Source organism: Vigna umbellata, chromosome 1 (assembly GCF_029865625.1).
Source record: "Vigna umbellata cultivar VRB3 chromosome 1, Vumbellata_1.0, whole genome shotgun sequence".
Lineage (NCBI taxonomy): Eukaryota > Viridiplantae > Streptophyta > Magnoliopsida > Fabales > Fabaceae > Vigna > Vigna umbellata.
Genome location: NC_142165.1, coordinates 7,028,022 through 7,043,507, shown reverse-complemented (window position 1 = coordinate 7,043,507; position 15,486 = coordinate 7,028,022). Strand labels below are relative to the sequence as shown.

Below are 15,486 nucleotides of genomic sequence, written 5' to 3'. Positions count from 1 at the left end.
GTTGCTGTTCTCTTATGCTATATATATATATATATATATATATATATATATATATATATATATATATATATATATATATATTATATTATTGCAATTGCCCCTTCAAGCTCTTCAACAAAAGGAAAAAAAAAAACTTACTCGTTAGTACCAAATCAAGAGGGCTATTGGCAAACTTTTCTATCCCTTCATTCAGCCAAAATGGTCTGAAAAAATGTAACTGGTTCATTGAGGTTACAGTTAAGACATGTCTTGGTTTTTTAGGCCGTTCTTCTGCACCCCTTCCTTCACCCCAAACTTTACATAATGTCTCATTTTACATTTCATTACTTTGTTTTTAAAATAATTTATAATAAAATTGATTATATTCTTTCCGGAATGACTAATCTGGTGTATGTTTGTTGGATTAGTTGACATTCCGGATTGCATATTCCGGTAATCACACTCCATATTTTAATTTTTGGATTGATAGATCCAATTTGTTTTGAATAGATTGTTGGATCCAGTACAACTTAACCGGAATCCAGTGTGGAAGCTAATAACCAGGTACAGGAATGTTAATCGGAATGACTAAACCATGCTCAACTTGGGAATACACTTCTAGATTCGGTATTTAAAAAGAAAAAAAACTTCCAGAATGGGGAATCCGGAATTTACTCATTCTTCATTATTTCCTCCATCATCACTTCCTATTATTACAAAGTTTTGAAATGTTTTTCAAACAGCTTTTAATGGTATCCGCATTTTCACGCTTCATCATTCTTCATGCAAAGAGGTGTACGCTAATGCATGGAGGAGCAACGTATAGAGGAATTTTTGGCAACAAATAAAGGGCAGAGGAAGAGAGGAATCTTTGGCAACAAATAAGGCGTGCTTGTTGGCCTTTGGATTGGGAATTGTTAACATGACAGCAACGAGACCCCCTTTGGATTGAGTTTTTTTCCCCAATAAAGTGGTATAGTCAAACACTATGAGTGAAACAATGAGTGTTTGAAAAGAGATACTAAGAGAGATGGTAAAAGTAGTAATGGGATGACTGTCCCATAACGGTTGAAAAAGATTAATTATGATAATTGATGTATATAGATGAAGGTGCTGCTGAGATTCCATGACGTTTGAGATATGATGGAAGACGTGTACAAAGAACTCGAGGAAGGCAAACACTTGACAAAAACACATGTAGCTGCATTAAAGAAAACACACATGAAAAAAATAGTGAATGCAATGACAACAAAGAAGACATGGGAAATTCAAGAGATTGCATACAAAGGAGACACCCACGTGAGGTAGGTATGACTACAAGCTCTCATAAGAGAATTTGAATATCTGGAGATGAATGAAAAGGAGGGGGTTGTTGAGTTTATAGCATGAGCGCAAAAGGTGACCAATCAACTCGGAATGAAGGGAGAAGAAATGCCTCCTAACCGGGTTGTAGAAAAAATCTTGAGATCTCTAACGGATGATTTCGAGAGTATTGTTGTCACCATTGAAGAAACAAAGGATCCAACAACTCTCACAGTGGACAAATTAGCTAGGTCATTAAAGGCCCACGAACTAAGGAAGACGAAGGAACCCAACAACCAAGCACTATAGGCATAATTTAACTCGAACGAAACTCAAAATACTTAAAGTCGAGGTCCTAGAGGCAAAGGATAAGGTGGGCGAGAACAAGGTGGATGTGGCTAAGGTAATAATGAAGTCAACACAAATCAGACCAGGCAGCAAAATTGGTGTGGCCATGATCGAGCAAGGGTGATGACAAACTCCTAGCCAAGGGTCCAATCACAAGAAGCATGACCAAACAAATTCAAGAAGAGTTAAAATCATCCACAAAAGGAGGAGCTAAACTCTTATTTACTTGGGCTATCATGAAGTATTTCTAGACCTTGTATTAAGGGTCAAGTAGTATATGATATCTTTTTTTAGGCTGTGTACATTGGGCCTAGTATTCTATGGTTTTTAAGCTTAACTTAAAAGAAGGTGTCCCACCATGGGGCATGATAGCCACATGACAAGCTTTTAGTGAAGAGTTTTTCTTAAGAAGAAAATAGCCACATATCATCATTTTCTAAGTGGAGAAACTCTTGTTAAAATAGATTGCCACATGTCACTCTAAGAGTGGAGAAACTTTGCAAAAATGGATTGTCACATGACACTCTAAGAGTGGAGGAACTTTGTAAAAGTGGATTGCCACATGACACTCTAAGAGAGGAGAAAACTTTACAAAAGTGGATTGCCACATGGCATTCTAAGAGTGGAGAAAATTTGTAAAAATGGATTGCGACATGTCATTTTAAGAGTGGAGAATATTTAGAGTTTCTTGTCTACTTTGGAGACACTTTTCTCTATAAATAGAGGATTCTCCCCCTTGTAAAATCACTTTATGAATTAAAATGTTATTATGTCAAAATGTGTGCAAACATATCTTGTCTCAACTTAAGGGTAGAGTATCTCCTGAGGTCCCTCTAGCCACCCTTCTCTAGAGTTGGACCAACCTCTCCAGAGATCCATCAAACACCTTTATCCCACCACAAATACTGATCAAAACTGTGATCACCAACCCCAAAACCGTGAGTACCACCACCATATTCATAGCTTCCACACAAATTCCACCTCCACAGCTTCATCTTCGTGCTTTGACCCAACCTAGCTCGAGGAGGACGCTATCAAAGGGGCTATAAAGGTCGGTCTAAGATAGGTGTGAAGTGCTTCAAGTGTGGCAAACACGACCACTATGCAAACAAATGCAAATTAGAAAGTTGTTATAATATTGGAAAGGTCGACCATATAACAAGGTTTTATCGAGCTAAAAAGAAAAGTGAAAAAAAACTCCTTACAAAAGAAGATGAAGAAGAGATAGGGTTTAATGTTATCAGAAAGCTCAGAGGCTGAGAAGGGTTCTACTAATTCAATTTTGTATCTACACACTAGAGTTAGCAATCACAAGCGTAAAGATGAAGCTTTTTTCTATGAACTCACAGAGATGGAAGCTAGATTCATATAATTAAGAGATGGTTCCAAGGTGGTCGAAAAAAGACGTGGAAAAATTCGACACATACAAAAAGATGGACGAGTTGGAGAAATCTGGAACATTTATTATGTTTTTGAGCTAAAGAGCAGTATTTTAAGCATGAGTCAAATGATGGAAAAAGGCAACTCAGTTCTAATGAAGGATCGAATATTGTATTTGAAGGATAAACATGGTCATCTTGTAGCCTGGGTAGAAATGAACAAAAGCCAAATGTATAAACTCTCAGAGTTGAAGATCTTGCGAGAGAGGTGTTTGAAGCTATGCATGAAAGATGAAAGTATGATGTGACACTTCTGGTTTGGAAATCTTAATTTTGGAAGTATGGTTGAGTTGTCAAGGAGAGAACTAGTACACAGACTACTAGGTATAAAATTTGAAAAGAAATTTTGTGAAGATTGCGTGTTAGGAAAACAATTAAGAATTAAATTTCCAAATTTTGTTATGTACATGGCAGAAGAATAACTTGATTTAATACGCACCGACCTGTGTAGACCAATTTCTCTTAGTTCATTCAGTGGTAAGAAATACTTTATTTCATTCATAGATGGTTTTTCTCGAAAGGCGTGAGTGTATTTCTTACAAGAGAAATCAGAAGCATTTGAGATATTCAAGAAGTTGAAGTTAATGGTAGAGAAAGAGACTGACAAGAAAATTAAAGTAGTACAATCTAATAGAGGAGGTGAATTTGTGTATGCAAGTTTTATGCAATATTGTGAAGAGCAAGGGATAAGGAGATTTCTAATAATGACATTTTCTCTACAATAGAATGGCATGGCAAAGAGGAAGAATGAGATCATTCATGATATGATCTGAACCATGCTTAAAGTGAAGAATATGCCAAAGAAGTTCTAGGCAAAGGCTGTGTAGTGAGTTGTATATGTACAAAATAGGTGCCCACATTCGAAGCTGGATAAAGTGACACCACATGAAGCTTGGAGTGGAAGAAAGCTGAATGTCAATCATTTCAAAGTCTTTGGTAGCATAGTATATGGACATGTCCTAAGATAACTCAGGACAAAACTTGATGATTGAAGCAAGAGGTATGTTTTTATTGGCTATGACAAACAAACAAAATCCTACAAACTACATAACCTAATTTCAGGCAATACTCTCGTAAGCCGGGATGTACACGTAGATGAAGATAATAAGTGGAAATGGGTTGATTCGGATGAGAAGCCTTCAGAAAACATGATTTTTGGGAGAGAGGACTTGACAATGGTTGGCAGGAGTCTGGATGACACTACCAAGTGTCCAAAGATCACATATGAACATGGTGAAGAAGAAGATGAACTTGTGCAACCCAGATCTCGGAGTCTAAATGATATTTATAACTCCACCGATGAAGTACATATAGTATGTCTCTTAACATATGCAGAGATGTAAAATTTAAAGAAGTCGTGCTTGATGAAAGACGGAGGAAAGGCATGGATGAGGAGATCAACTAAATTGAAAAATATGAAATGTGGAAGCTGGAAGATTTACCCACAAGTGTCCGACCAATTGGTGTAAAATGGATATAAAAAAGAAAACTAATATAGAAGGAGAAGTGAAGCGTTATAAAACTCGACTCGTGGTGAAGGGCTACAAACTACAAAAATGAATCAACTATGATGAAGTATTCACTCTAGTGACAAGGATGGAGAAAATTCGGCTACTATTCTCAATAGAAGACCAACAAGGATGGAAGATTCACTAGATGGAAGTGAAGTCTACAGTTTTAAATGGTTTTTTTTTGAAGAGGAGGTCTATGTAGAGCAACCTCTCAATTACATAAGAAGCGGTGAAGAAAAGAAGGTGTTAAAGCTGAAGAAGGCACTGTATGGTCTGAAGCAGGCTCCTCGAGCTTGGAATGAAAAAATTAATACCTATCTCAAGAAGAATAATTATGAGCAATGTACGTATGAACATGCTTTATACGTAAAGAAGCACAAAACATGTATGTTATTCGTTGCTCTATATATGAATGATTTGATTTTCATGGGAAGTAAAACCGCGATAGTTGAAGAATTTAAAGAGGTGATGAAGAGGGGGTTCGAAATGACCGATCTAGGCATGATGAGATATTTTTTGGGTTTGGAGGTTAACTAAAGCTCAATTGGAATTTTTGTGTCTCAAAAGAGGTGTGTTGAAGATATACTGAAAAAGGCAAAGATGATGAAGTGCAATCATGTTTCCACTCCAATAGAACTTGGCACAAAGCTACCAAAGAATGAAGAAGGAGACCATGTTGATGCAAGTAGATATCGAAGTTTAATTGGGAGTCGTTGGAAGGCGTAATGGTGGGTTGGCTCGTCGGTTTCGTTGGTGTTGGGTGGTGAGGTTGCTGTATTGCATCAATCCAGTTGTCATTGGAAGGCATAATAGTGCATTGGTTCGTCAGTTCGGTTTGTGGTGGATGGTAAGGTTGTTTTTATTGCACTGGTCTGGTTGTCACCGGAATGCTTGATAGTGTGTTGGCTCGTCGGTCTGGTTGGTGCTAGAAGGCGAAGTTGTTATTGCATCGGTCTAATTGTTATCGAAAGGCGTGACAATGTGTTGGTTCGTCGCTCTGGTTGTTGTTGGGAGATGAGTTTGGTTACTAAGTTACATGTAAAAGACTTGTTGGATTGGATTTTCTTGGTGGTAATACGACATGGTAAATTTCTTGGATGTGACTTTGTTTTATGTGAAGGATTTAGTTGGTTTGAGCAATGTGGGTGAGTATAGTTATTGCATATTATCATATATTGTTTTCTGGTTAGCTCACATTTATTTGTTTGTGCTTGTGTGATGATCGTATAATTTGTATTGTTATACAGAAGAAGATTATATTACAGATGATGTTGGTGGAGTTTAAAGCGAGAAGACACATAGGGAAATCGTATGGGAGTTTTCGAAATGTACTTGAGACGATGATCTATTTTAAATTTATAATTTTTCAACAATATCTTAAGTTTCAAAAATTGGAATAATGTTTGTTTCGACGTTGTTTTCAATTTCATTTACGATTGTCAAATAATTTTTTTTTAAGTAAACTATTTCGTGACAATGTTAGAGTTATATTTTCCTAAGTTAGTGAATGTTTCATAAACTACACTTGTCATCCCGAAAAGGGTGTTAAAAAATCAACTCATTTATATAATCAATGAAGAGAATCATTCCTCTTTTCTTTGGCACTACATGTATAAAACTAACCCAATTGCTATCGCAGATAATATAGATCATACTAGCTTCCAGCAGTTTGAGGACCTCTTTTCTCACCACCTTCTTCATGGTTGGATTCTATCTCCGTTGTGGTTATGCAATAGGTTTGTAATCTTTCCCCAACATTATCTTGTGCATGTAATTCTCTTTCAAATCAGAGATATGCCACCCGATTGGTTCTTGATTTGGTTTCAAAATTGCAACCAATTTATGCTCTTCTGTGTTGGACAAAGAACCAATAATGATCATCGACTTCTTCACTCCCTCTTTCAACAAAACATATTTGAGGTGAGTCGGTAACATCATAAGCTCCAATTAGTTTTTATCAACTTATTTTTTTACCAACTTCTCCTCTTCATCAGTTGTGGATATTTCTTGAATATTTTCCAATTGTTTTGTCACCTTTTCCACTTCGTGTTCCTATTCTACGTGGAGATCTTCACAAGCCTCAATCAAAACTCTCTCCAATTGAGATTTCAGATGCATTTGAGTCTTCATGACTTCAGTCACTGCATTTATTTCCTCCACTTTATAGCAATTACCATCATCTTTAGGATACTACATTACTTCAAGAACATTAAAGGTGTTCATCTCATCTTGCACACACAACTTTAGGTGACCATCATCAACATCAATAATCACTCTAGTTGTCTTCATAAATTGTCTAACTAGAATGAAAGGGACCTCAATATCTTCCTCTATATCAAGAATGACAAAATTCACTAGGAAAATGAATTTGTCCACCTTTACAAGTACATCTTTAATGACTCCATATGGGCTTTTGACGGACTGATCTGCTAGCTATAAAGTCATCCTTATTGGTTCCACCTCTAAGTATTCAATCCTCTTCATCATAAACAATGGCATCAGATTAATACTAGCTCTCAAATCAATCAAAGGAATAGTCAAATTCCTAATTGTGGAAGGAACCGTGAAGCTACTAAGGTCTTTGAACTTTGGTGGTAATAACTTTTGTATTATAGCACTACAATTCCATTCAAGTCTTTCATGAATCTCGCATAAGAAGACATAGTGCTACTAAAAAAGGAATGTTGATCTCAAACATTTTGAAAATATCCATGAATTAAGCAAACTACTTCCCATTTTCCTTTCTTGATTGGACTTGTGGGTATGGAAGTGATTTTCCACACCTTTATCTTTTGTTTTTCTCCTCCTCTCTCTTATTTTGAATTTCTTTCTCAACTCCTTCCTCATTCTTCTCAATCATTTTCTCTCTACTCTTAATTTTTTCTTCATTTTTTTCAATCTTTCTTTTTTTCCAATCTCTCCTGTAACACCTTTCCACTCCGTTGTGATAGTCTTATAGTGCTCCTTTGGGTTGACCTTAGTGTTGACTGTAAAACTTCTATCCAATATTTCCCCCAGCTTTTGCTCCAACTCACCCACTTAAGTATTAAAATTACGAATTGAGGCTTCTGTGTTTTTGTGATTGGGCATGGAAACTTGTATGAATTGTTGAAGTGTCTCTTTAAGCTTTGACACCCTTTCATGCAAGGAATGTTGTTGTTTTTGTTGGTTTTGTTGATGTGGTGGTCTATTTAAAGATTCAACTTGTCCCATGCTTGGTTGAGACTTCCATCCTTTATTATAATTCCCTAATTAGCTTGGTGACCATAATTACCCATATAATAGACTTCTTATTGGGAAATATTGTCCATGGCACATTGCCCATTGGCACAATCTCCACCATATAATCATAACTTTGAAATTGTTGTTGATGTTGAGCTTGAGAAACATTTTGGAGCTCTTGAGGAAGTGCTGAGAGTGTCTCTGTAAGAGCTTCTAATGAGTCATCAATTTATTTTGAGCTAAAAACACATCATGAATTTCAAGCTCCAATACACCTTTTTTTAGACTTGAACTATTTCCTTTTACAGTTCAAAATCATTGGAGGCCATATTCTTTATCATCTCCTAAGGTCTTCAGGTGTCTTTGATTTTATCATACTTTGGCTGACTTATCTAACATTAACTTTATTTGCACTCTCAATCTCCCCAAAAGGATGTTGATATATGTTGGCTCATCAAATCCATGAATATGAGTCTTCCTAAGCAGTTCTTTGAATTTATCCCATGGCTGACTCAATAATTCATCATACTCTTAGTGAAATAAAGTAATCTCCTATTTCCCTTTACTAACCTTTGATTGAGGAAAGAATTTCTGTAGAAATTTTGTAACAACCTCATCCCATATAGTCGGGCTATTCTCAGGAAAATAGTGTAGCCACACCTTTGTGTTGCTTGTTAATGTAAGAAGGAAACAAACTTAGACGAATAGCTTCATCAGGTACCTGGTGAATCTTGATTGTGTTACAAATCTCCAAGAATGTAGGAAGGTGAGTGTATGAGTTCTCACGATGTAATCGATTGAATTGTTCTGCACTAGATGAATAAGAGCATACTTCATCTCCACGTTGGTTGCATTCATCACTGACTTGACAACGCTATTGAAATTCAATGTCTCTGTGAATGTTGAATAATCTCCTAAGGTACATTGTCTCAGACCCCGCTCAGCTATATCTACCTCTTCTTCTTGATCTGATGGCCTAAGATGAGAGAAATCTTATACGATTTAAGCTTTTATTCCTGAGGCTTCTTGTGCTTCCTTGAAAAGTTTCTTTCACATGTTGTTATTCCTGAGTTGTAAGGTCAATTTCAGGATTGTAAACTAATTGATCAGTCAAAATCCCACCTCTTACACAAAACAACATAACACTACTAGGGACGAGTTAATAGTTAATAATTTCTTTATATAGAAAAAAGTAAACTATACACAAAAGTAAAAATAAAATAATCATATAAACAAATTATGAACAATTTAAACCAAAAATGGTAAATGAAACTCAATTGACTAAAAAAAAGTCAGTCCCCAACAACAGGATGAAAAACTTGTTACAATATTGGCAAATGTACCAAATAGTGCAAGTAATAAAATAAAAAGTCCAAATATCATTTTTCTTAAGAAACTCGCGTTTGTTAAGAAAAACTATGATTATTTACTAATTATGATTATTTACTAATTAAGGCTAGAAACTTTGATATAATGAAAAGTATTGATTTTTATATAAAATAATTTTAAATTCTATAAAGTCATTAAATAAATGAAATTAACTATGTGAGAGAGAGTTCACCAAGGTTAGATTTCATGTATCAATTTAATGTGAAAACACTAAACAATATACCTTGAATTTTTATTCTAGCATTTGCACCATAAGCAAACAAGTCCTAATTTTTTAGAGGTAAGTCTAAGCTTTAATAATTAAAACTCTAATCTCTTAGATGTTTTTATCAAAAGTTGGTATTAAATTTAGATGTTTCTAAGGACTAATTGATTAAACTCTATGTCTAGAGACAAAATCTATTAGCTATTATATCCCAATCAAGCTTCTAACTAATTTCCCAAATACTAGATATCATTAAATAAGTAATCAATAAATGCAATTAAGATAAAAAATAAAACATAAGAGTAATGAAAAAGAAGAATATTAAATAGCAAAAATAGAAAGAGTGAAAATACATTACATCTAAACCTAATGAATAAGGGGTAAGTTACTTAATATTTTACTCTTAGACATTCTGAACACTAAAAAGGGAGATAGATTATGAAAATAATGGTGATAATAAGTGACTCCAACCTCTTGAATAAGCTATTGTTCTTTTCCTCTTAGGGTTAGTTCTCTATCCCCTAAAATATTAATTTCTAAAAGTGTTACGCATTCTATTTAATGATTTTCGAAAACGAATTGAGTTTGCTCACTAAATGAATGCACTAAATTGTACTAGATCTGAAAATTGTAAATGAATGAATTGTAATTGATAATCCTTTTATATATATATATATATATATAATGTTTCATCTTCTTATATTTCTCTATCTTTAATATATTATTTAAATGTATTGAGATTTTCATATCTTTGTTATATTTCAGATCTTTTAAGATTTTCACTTGTTCTACAAAATATTTCACAAATAAATTTAAATACTTATTATTTTCAATTATTTAATAAATCCATAATTATTTAATAATAACAATAAAAAAACCAATAAAAAATAAACATAATAAAAAATATGATAATGCCAATTACAGTTTTGAAAATAACATGATGCCTTAAAACGTAATAATTAATTATAATTCCTTCCTGGATAATGAAAATCAGTGTAGAAATAAATATATTAATGATTTATAATTTGACTACGAATTCTTATCATCCATTCCTTCTTGACAGCTAATAAAAATATTAATACAATGTCTAAAAAAAAGTATATAATTAATCTAATTATTTAAAACATAATTGAATACATCTATTAAGGTAATACTGAACATAATATTTAACTATAATTCCTCCATGACCACAATTTAGAATTATAATTAGTTTGATATGATTCATTTATTAGAAACGCAAATGATTACAATTCAGTATTGTAATTTTTCAAATAATGTAACGCATTTGAGCGTAATAATTAATTATAACTGCTCCCTCTTAATAACAATCAATAATTTTAGAAATAAATGTAATAATGATTTATAACTGTTCTTATATAGAATTTGAACACGGATTTGTGGACAGGTGACTAGCATTTAGTGGTAGCTTTGAACGTGTTTGTCGTTGGGAACGAATATTTTTGCCATTCTAAAGAATATTCAAATGTAAAAGGCTCTTTTCAACATTTAAATTAGTAAAAAAATAGAATTTTATATAATTGAGTATATAACGGTCTATAATAGAATATGAGTGTATTTAAATTTTGAAAATATTAATCATATATATAGAATTAACATAGACTTTAAACCTATGTTTCTAATAAAATCATATTTATCTAACAATTTAATAAATAATAATATATAAATAATAATCAATATGATAAATAATAATTAATATATCAAACTAATAAGATTTAGTTATAAGATATAAATAGAACTTAAATAAATTTAAGTTCAAACTCCTTAATAATAAAAGACTTTATTGAATCATGTTTTTAATATGTTTTGTTGGGTTAAATAATAACAATAACTTGTCATTTTTTTATTGCGAATTCATATAATATCAAATCCTTCTTGATTGCTAATGGCTATAAAGAGCAATTCCCCAAGGCAATCCATAAGCACTCATCTTATTTGATAGACGGATCCTGAAGAAGAAATGATCAAGGTATTGTTATTTGTATTGTGGTTGGCAAATAGCCATGATATTTACAAAACTCATGCTATTCAAAAAGATGATTTGGAGATAGAAAGAGAGTTACAAGTCATTAATAAGCCCTCTCTCAAGAGTATTCAAGTACGTATTCTTCCTCTATTTCATTCTACTTTATAATAGATATGATTAATTTTTTTATATTCTCTATTTTTAATTTTATAGACAGAGTTTGGTTATATTGTCGATTGTGTTGATATTTACAAACAACCAGCATTTCATCATCCTTTGTTAAAAGATCACAAGTTACAGGTACACTTTCTTTCATTAATATCTTTAAACATGTTAACTTTTATTCAATTCTTTTTATAACACTTGTTTTATTTATTTACAGAGAAAACCTAGTTTTGTAAACTCATCTGAAAAGACAAGTACGAAGAATTCATCTAATGAAATCATATTTGGACTCCAAAAAGAAAAATGTCCAATAGGAACCGTTCCCATTCGAAGAATAACAAAAGATGATCTCGTCCAAGGAAAATCGTCGTTCTATAATCAAAGCATGACCCAAGATTTTTTGGGTGCTCATGTAAGATTTTTCTTGTACAATATACTCAAAGATTTTCTAATTGTATTTTTACAAAATGAATGCATCATAACTAATGTTTTTTCTTTAAATCTATCAAATTTTGTAGTTTGCTGAAGTATATCTCAAATCAAATCATGGTCCTTATTACAAAGTTACAGGAAGCAACAGCGTCTATAATCCAAAAGTGTCAAGAGATCAAACAAGCATGTCTCATATATGGGTTCAAAATGGACCAACAGAAAGCACTAACAAAATCAGTTTTGGATGGCACGTGAGTTTTAATTGACACAACTATTCTATGTAAAAGAAATGTATCTACTGATATTTATCATTAAATTTGTGTTAAAGGTGGCTCCGAAAGTATACGGTGGCAATACTGGAACTGTTATCTACTCTTCATGGACGGTAAGAAGAAACCGATTTACTTATAAAATTAGATATTATGCTATATAATAAATAACCTAATTTACATATTTAAATAATATATATATATAATTGTTACAGAGAGATAATCATAAGAAGACAGGATGCTACAATCTGCAGTGTTCTGGTTTTGTTCAAATTCATGGAGAACAGTACCTTGGTGCAGTAGTGCCTCGTACGTCTGTCGGAGGAACAATAATTGAGTATACATTTTCTATCAGTCAGGTTATGTTGAGGCTTACACAACTTTACTCATAATTATGTAGAACTTGCATTATTTGTGATGTTAAAAATGACATTGTATACATTTTCAGGATCCAAAAACGAAAAATTGGTGGTTAAATATTGGGGGAAAAGATGATAAGAGGATTAATATTGGATATTATCCAGCAAAATTATTCTCGAACATGGGGTCAGCTGATCAGGTGGGATGGGGTGGAAGAACAGTTACCCTTTCAGGAACTCGGAGTCCTGAAATGGGATCTGGATATTTTCCAGATCCCAACATTGGTCGTGCTTGTTACTTTAGGATGGTCTCCTTTCAAAATGAAAAAAGAACAGATCTTGGACCTGAAAAAGAAATGGTAAGCAAATTTGTCGACAGGTCCCAATGTTTCAATGCGGAATACTTTGGGCTTGGAAAAAACAAAATACTTGGATATTATCTAGAATTTGGGGGACCTGGTGGCAACTGTGGCGATTGATCATAGCAAGATACAATTATCTAAGGACTTCAAAAATCAATGAATAAAAGCATTTTAATTCATCCATCATAAAAAATTAAGAATTTTCAACGTTAGCTTCGATTACTTTAATTTACTGTTGGGCCTCGTTTTATTTTCTGCATGCCCCACTTCCTTTATTTCGTTTATGCGCTCTGCTTTCTGCACCACGGGTTTCTCCAGCACATCCATTCCCCATGTGTGTAGCTTTTTCTCGTTGCACACACACTTTTTATGTACTCCCATACTTTTATTTCCAGTTTTATCCCTTTTTTTTTCAAATTAATCTCTACATTTCACACATTCTTTCTTTTTATTTTTCTCACCTTTTCATTTTGTGGATCTTTATTTCATTTTCTTTGGGTTTTATTTCATTTCCACTCTATTAACCTTTTGCATCTCTCTTTTCTAAAAAATAATAAAAATATTACAATTGAAATAAAAATGATGAAAAGTAGTTTTATATATGATAAAAAAGTGAAAATAAAATAAAAATGATTTTTTTTTGCTTTTCCTTTTGATTCAAGTCAATTGTCCGTGTTGCATGAGACTCATTTTCTAATACCTCAAAAATACAAAAAAGAATATAAAATTTTCAAGATGTTAGATGCTAAAAAAACCCACTCTTAAGATTCTGTTATATAAAGAAATCTTGAGAGTAACTAATATTCCAATTATTTAATTAAAAAAATATTAAAATGGTTGTCATTTGTAAAACATGTGAAGATGAAGATGATAAGCAAAATTGTATAAGTAAAGTGCAGCTAATGGTAAAGATTTTTCTTTCAAATTTGGGATAATGTACTAATTCATTTTTTCACAAAATTTCCCAAAAGATACAAAGTAACTTTTTGTGAGCTTATATATGATTTGATATATACTGGAAATTGTGAAAGTATGTGTGATGGTTTCCATGATTTCAGAATTTAATATGTAAGGAGAATGAGATACGTTTTTGAAATTAAGATTTCATCAAATCCATATGAAATTTTCATGTGTCAAAAAGAAGATATCTTCATGATATTTTGTTTCGATTTGACATAAATAATTATAATGAAGTCAAAGAATCCAATGTTTTTATTAACGTTTTCTGTTTTAGGTTGATTGTTCCTCAATGGGAGCAATTGGTTGTTAGGGTTAGTTTTTCTATTATGAGAAAGAGTTTTTCTAACCGTAATTCCTCTTCTTTCTCTGTGTTTCAAGAATCCTATATATATAGGGTTCCTTCCCCCCTTTTCTCCTCTTGCACAAAATATACAGAAATATTATTGAATGTTAAAAGTTCTTACCTTTCTTTGCTACTTCTTCTTCTCCTGGGTCTTGTTGTTTCTCTTTCTCTACACCTTGATTCAGCTTCTCCAGGAAATGTGTTTCTGTCATGGAGGTCTCCAGAACCTTTGCTGCTTCCGCACGTGAGTCTCTCTCCACGTTTTATCATATATGCTACTTTAATATGGTATTAGAGCAGGTATACTTGTTCTGCCTCTGCTGCGCTCTGTTCTTGGTTTCTTTCCTACTCTCTTTGTTGTTCTTGGATCATGGAATACACAGACTAGACCAATAATCCTTCCAGCCCTTTCTATCTACATCCAGGAGAGAATCCTGGTCTCACTCTCATTTCTTAGGTCCTTAATGAGACCAATTATGCTTCTTGGAGTAGAAACATGAGAAGAGCTCTACTGTCCAAGAACAAGTTAAAATTCATTGATGGAGGGATCAAAAGACCCCAGAGAGATGATCCTCTTTTTGATTCCTGGGAGAGGTGCAACATGATGGTGCTTTCTTGGATCATCAAGACTCTCTCATCTCAGATTGGAGAGAGTGTTAAATATGCGGAGGATGCCAAAGAGTTATGGGAAGAACTTAAAGAAGGGTTTTCTAAAGGGGACTACTTCAAGATTTCTGATTTGCTTCAAGAGATACACTCCATCAAGCAGGGAGAAAGAACGGTTAGTCAATTTTTCACTAATCTAAAAATCTTGTGGGAAGAATTGGAGTCTCTTAGACCCATACCTTGCTGCACATGTAAAGTTCCTTGCAGTTGTGATCTGTCTAAGACTTTTCACAAATACAGAGAAATGGAGCATGTTGTTTGCTTCTTAAAAGGATTGAATGAATGCTACAATACTGTGAGAACACAAATTTTGCTAATGGAACCTCTTCCTAGTATTAACCGTGTTTTCTCCCTCATCATGCAACAAGAAAGGTAAGAAAGACATGATTATGGAGTCAACAACCAGAATACTGAGATTAAGGTCCTTGCCAACACTATTGTCAAGCAAAACCAGTGGAGAAATGATCAAAGTTGGAAACATAATGGACGTGGAAATGGACCTCACAGTCAAGGAAGAGGAAGATGAAAGAATCCAAACTATGGGAAACAAT

The 15,486-nt window shown here is 33.3% G+C and overlaps 1 protein-coding gene across 1 annotated transcript; it reads left to right on the top strand.

Moving 5' to 3' along the window:
* Window positions 1-11,357: 11,357 nt before the first annotated feature.
* Window positions 11,358-13,139, top strand: LOC124825648 (protein neprosin-like). Its single transcript, XM_047298317.2, has 7 exons — window positions 11,358-11,511; window positions 11,593-11,679; window positions 11,762-11,956; window positions 12,063-12,227; window positions 12,305-12,361; window positions 12,461-12,604; window positions 12,694-13,139. The coding sequence occupies exons 1-7, from the start codon at window positions 11,374-11,376 to the stop codon at window positions 13,081-13,083; spliced, it is 1,176 nt and encodes a 391-aa protein (XP_047154273.2). The 5' UTR covers window positions 11,358-11,373; the 3' UTR covers window positions 13,084-13,139.
* The last annotated feature ends 2,347 nt before the right edge of the window (window positions 13,140-15,486 follow it).

Excerpts from the sequence above, each read along its gene's own strand:
- LOC124825648 (XM_047298317.2), top strand. The coding sequence starts at position 11,374 with ATGATCAAGGTATTGTTATTTGTATTGTGGTTGGCAAATAGCCATGAT. Across the intron at positions 11,512-11,592 it reads CCTCTCTCAAGAGTATTCAA|ACAGAGTTTGGTTATATTGT; the intron begins GTACGTATTCTT and ends TTAATTTTATAG. Across the intron at positions 12,362-12,460 it reads TTATCTACTCTTCATGGACG|AGAGATAATCATAAGAAGAC; the intron begins GTAAGAAGAAAC and ends TAATTGTTACAG.